The 4987-nt window shown below is 35.9% G+C and overlaps 1 protein-coding gene across 1 annotated transcript; it reads right to left on the reverse strand.

The window, feature by feature from the left end:
* Window positions 1–3153: 3153 nt before the first annotated feature.
* Window positions 3154–4442, reverse strand: LOC148203686 (ABC transporter B family member 15-like). Its single transcript, XM_088107714.1, has 4 exons — window positions 4140–4442; window positions 3971–4025; window positions 3691–3869; window positions 3154–3447 (listed from the first exon to the last, which is right to left on the reverse strand). The coding sequence occupies exons 1-4, from the start codon at window positions 4440–4442 to the stop codon at window positions 3154–3156; spliced, it is 831 nt and encodes a 276-aa protein (XP_087963840.1).
* Between the last annotated feature and the right edge of the window lie 545 nt (window positions 4443–4987).

Consider the following 4987-nt stretch of genomic DNA (forward strand, 5'->3'; position numbering starts at 1 on the left):
ACTCACCGCTGAGCGGCACTTTAATGGGCTTGGATTTGACTTTTTGTAATTTACGAATGATATATAAGCTTTAGGGTTTCCTAGGGTTAGGCATCTCTGGCTGGAACGAAGCAACACTCTCTCTTCCACCCCTTTGAAGGAGGATCTTGGATGCTGAGGCTTCCTCTTCACCTTTTTAGGGTTTATTCTTTCATTCTTTCATTGTAATTCATCTAGGTTCACCATGAATATGGTGAACTAAACTTTGTATGTTTGTTGGGGAATCAATGTAATCTTGTGAAACTCTCATATATGGAATCTGTTTTTACATCTTTTAATTAAGACTTATGCTTTCTTTCATCATTAGTTAGGGTTTTTCCTCTTTGCTTAATGCTTGCATTGTTTAACTCATTCGATGCATGATTATTGGTTTTGTCGATACGGGCACGTACGGGGAAGTCTAGATCCGGGGAATTTCTCCCAATATCATATTGGTTGTCGTTAAGCTCCTGCACTTATGAACTGATCATTAGGAATGCTAGCAATTGTATGAACTCGTGATTAGGGAGAAACCTTCTGGAAAGGTACATTAGAGAGTGGCATTAACAATGATGATTTGAATGTTGAATTCCTAAAATATATGAGAGTGGATAAGATGAAATTGATCCCCAACAACATATTCATATCTATATTTCATTGAAAGTGTTTATCTTTTGATTTTTGCCATTGATCAAAATTCATGCATACATGTTTATTTTCTGTCTTGCATTTTAAACCCCAAATATTTCGTTTGTAAGTCTTAGTTAATCAAGAAACCACATAACTAAACTAGGCCGTGAGTCCTTTAGGAAGAACGATACTTGGTCTAACCAAGTTTATTACTTGAACGATTCGGTCATACTTGCCGATTGAAAACAAGTTTGTGACATCATAATTTGGTGTTCATAAATTTGTCCATCAATATGCTGTCTGGATTATGGACAGTGAATTTCCAGTCTGGAACATACATTCCATAAAGTAAAGCCAAGTAAACAACAAGTATGCAAGCCCCCACTAGCCTGAAATATTAACAAATAAATGTTCAAAAGCATATAACCTTAGCCATTAACCAGAACCATACTTTCACGGACTAACCAATGCCAATAGTACAACTTCAATATTGAGAGTTGGGTGGGTGGATCTCTATCTTGTGCACTTCTTGAAAATATCTCCACAAGTGCCACAACCAAATATGCTAGAGCAATTCTCTATAATGGTTCAAAAACAAGTATTATTCCTTTTGTATCAGACTTATCAGCTAAAATATACTCTAATAGAAAATGAGGTGGAAAAAATTATAAAAATCACCTGAAGGATGCCACACCACCTTATCTGTTTCATGTCAACACCATGTGTTAGATTGTCCGGAGCATGAGAGAAACCACCTTCATCATTGAGGTCATCCATCATATCAAAACAAGGCATGCCCTAGACTGTTACCAGAATTAGATTTGCTAAAATGAAATCTAGAATCAATTATTATTGCACATTATAGAAGAATAACTTTCACAAGACCGAGTATATTTCAGCAGGGAGTAATGCTCAGTGAAGTGTACATAACATCAAATAAGAAGTTCCTTATTCCTTTTCTCACCCCCTCTTGAACAGGGGAACTCTTTAGTTATGCTGAAAAAAGAGGGCAAAAGGAAATGTGTGAGAAAAACTAACCTTGCAAGAGCAATCCCTAGAAGAGGAGTTTGAGTGTTCTAACCAGAACCTTTTTTACAGCTACAAGTCTATTTAGTATTCTCTGTAGAGAAACGGAAGCATAAAAAGGCTTGGTTTGAATCAAAAAGAAGAAACAAAAGGAACATAGAAAGTAACGCTTGAAACATTCATAGCACCTATTTTCTCATTCGCAGCTAACCTTGAGAGCTAAAGGAATGGCCATCCCCACAATGAACAAAAAGAAGGGCATGACAAAATCAGCAATGTTAAATATTAAATTTGGTTGAAGTTTATAATATAAGAATCTACTAGGAAAGCCTTAAAGCTTATAATTATATCATGCATATAGGTGAAAAGCCTTCCATGATATTATGAGACACTTTTCTAGAAAGTTTAAGGGAAACAGAAGAAGATCAAGAAAACATACTTGGAAGATCCCAAGGATCGTATTTGTAAATATCAATTTGGTTGATGAGGTCGATGCTGATGGGTTTCTTATGAAGCTTCCTTTGTAGATAGAAACTAACAAGCTCTTCATCTGTGGGATGGAATCGAAATCCAGGAAGTGGGATTTCATCGTCCTCCACACACCCATGATGATCATGATTGTTGTTGAAATTTTCGTTCACACCCATCTTATGTAATTTTTACTAGAAAGCAAAATTTGTTATTGAAAACAAGTTGGAGATATCATATACTGGAATATTATTTCTTGATAGACAATTTTAAAAGATTTGAAAATCACTTTTGAATTGTGTTGAGAAGGAAAGGTGGATAGAAGATTTTGTGTTGATTGGTACGTGATGGGGAAGAGGAACATAATATAAATATATAAGTAAAATACAAAGTTCCCCTTATAAAGTAATATGTGAAACCTAATTGGAAGGGTTTGTTTATGAATTATGGGTATAAAAAGAAAGAGAGAAGACGAAAATTGGAATTGAGAATGACAGTTATGAGTAACAGATTGGGAATGTTTGGTGTGTGTGTGCGTAGTGGAGACATTGGCTTAGGCCAATCTGTCACAGTGTCACCTTTCCATATTGGGCTTGGTTCAGTGGAACATCAAATTTTTCTTTATTTTATCAACACCTAATCATAACTCTTCTCTAAGATACCATATTCCATATTTTTAATAATTGTAATCAAACCTGTATTTGTTTTCCAGCAAAGCTTTGATTATTTTATGTAGTTGGAACATGTTTAATATCTTCTTTCCTGTGTTTCTGTCCAAGAACTTCTTACCATCAAACCTGTCACCAATAACACCATTTGGGGAGGGAAGAAAAATAATTAATATTTGAAAACCTCATGATTAACAGCTTGCAAGTCCGAAAAAAAACAATGCTGCCATTTAAAATATATGATATGAAAGCCCATATAGCAAACACAACACCATTGCTTCCATTAGCTATGCCTTTTGCCAAGCTTTGTCTGAGTCCTAACTTTACTGAACCTTGTAGAGCATCAAAGAAAGCATCTATGGTTTTGCTTTCCCCCCACAAAGGAGTAAACTGTTTTGATGGAAGATATTGCTTGTTCTGCCACTGTACCAGCCTTGTCGTATTCTTCTCTCATCTTGCTGGCCAACCCCATTAGTGTCCTCCCATACATAAAACTAGGGATCACAAGTAGAACCACGAAAGGGAACCCCACAAGGGTCAATCTCCATAATAATGCAAAACTCACTATGTAGCTCGCCACAAACATAGAGGCATTCATCAAAAATTTGGAACCTATAGTTTTCAAATTTGGGAGAAACTGTTAAATCAAATGATGTGACCACAAACACACATAAGACATAAATGAGTAGATCTCAACCACATCATCTGTGAATTCTTGTTAACATGAAAATTTATTAAAAGTTTTACAGTAGTAGCATGTTACATCAGCTTAAAGTAGTAAAACACTTTGTTTACGACAGTGAAGTAAAACACTTTGTTTAGTATCAAAATTGAAAGGTCAAGAAAAATACAAGTTGCTGGTTTTGGTTTTTCTGCACACCTTTTCACTAAGAACATCCTGAATTACGAGGCTGTCATTAGAGACACTGGTGATGACCTCGGATGTGCTACTGACATGCAAATCAAAGTATGCGACTTCTTGCCTCAACACTACCTTGAGGTACCTCACTGTCATTCTAGTACCTTGTCTTTCGCCGGTTCTTGTCCAACAATAACCCTCTGAAATCCCCCATAGTAAAAGCAGCACAATGTTAAAGATTTAGCATCATGAAAAATGAAGATATACAAGTTGGTCAAGTAAAAACCAAAATCATACTCACCTAGAAAACAAGCAACAAAAGACCCACAAGCCAAGCATAACAAAACCAGAGCATTCTGCATCACAAAGGTAATAAATTCGTTGATGAAATAATAATTAAGCTACTTTCTGATATTGTTCCATGTGTGTTGAACTGGTAGTGAGAGAAAAGAAGATAAAACAAACAATACCTTATTGATGCTGTCGAGGAAAGTGCTATCTATTCCACCAGAAAAATTTCCAATATTATTCATCATTTTACTGGTGATAAACAACACCAAAGGGGTGCGTAAGCCATCACCAATGGCTCCAATCAATCCGAAAATCATGAGAAACATGTCCAACCCATCAGCATGCATAAAAATGGACCGAATAGAGCCATTCTTCTTGTTCTTAACAACCATGGAAATAGAATTGTTATGGTCACCATCACCACTATCACCACTATCACCACTATCACCACTATCACCACTATCACCACTGCCACCACCCATTTGCTGCAACCCTTTGGTTAATAATTTGGTCAGAAACAAGCAACAGTAAGATTCTTGATGACAAATTTATGAACACCGAAAAACGGCACCACAAACCTTTTTAACAATCGGCAAGTGTGACCGAATCGTTTCAAGTAATAAACTCGGTAAGACCAAGTATCGTTCTCCCAAAGGACTCACGACCTAGTTTAGTTATGTGATTCGTTGATTATTTAAGACTTAAGAACGAAATAAGTGGAGTTTAATATGCAAAACAGAAAATAAACATGTATGCATGAATTTGATCAATGGCTAAAACAAAATACAAACACTTCAATGGAATATATGGATGAGTATGTTGTTGGGGTTATCAATTTCATCTTATCCACTCTCATATACTTTAGGAATTCAACATTCTTTTCATCATTGTTAATGCCTGATGGACAAATTTATGAACACCAAATTATGATGTCACAAACTTGTTTTCAATCGGCAAGTATGACCGAATCGTTCAAGTAATAAACTTGGTTAGACCAAGTATCGTTCTTCCCAAAGGACTCACGGCC

The sequence above is a fragment of the Vigna umbellata genome, chromosome 2, assembly GCF_029865625.1.
Source record: "Vigna umbellata cultivar VRB3 chromosome 2, Vumbellata_1.0, whole genome shotgun sequence".
Classification (NCBI taxonomy): Eukaryota; Viridiplantae; Streptophyta; class Magnoliopsida; order Fabales; family Fabaceae; genus Vigna; species Vigna umbellata.

What these genes read in the sequence shown, in the direction of transcription:
- LOC148203686 (XM_088107714.1), bottom strand. Translation starts at nt 4,442, where the DNA reads ATGGGTGGTGGCAGTGGTGATAGTGGTGATAGTGGTGATAGTGGTGAT. An exon ending in TCCTCGACAGCATCAATAAG is followed by an intron (nt 4,026 to 4,139) that starts GTATTGTTTGTT and finishes TTTGTGATGCAG; the next exon opens with AATGCTCTGGTTTTGTTATG. An exon ending in TTTTGTTGCTTGTTTTCTAG is followed by an intron (nt 3,870 to 3,970) that starts GTGAGTATGATT and finishes GGGGGATTTCAG; the next exon opens with AGGGTTATTGTTGGACAAGA.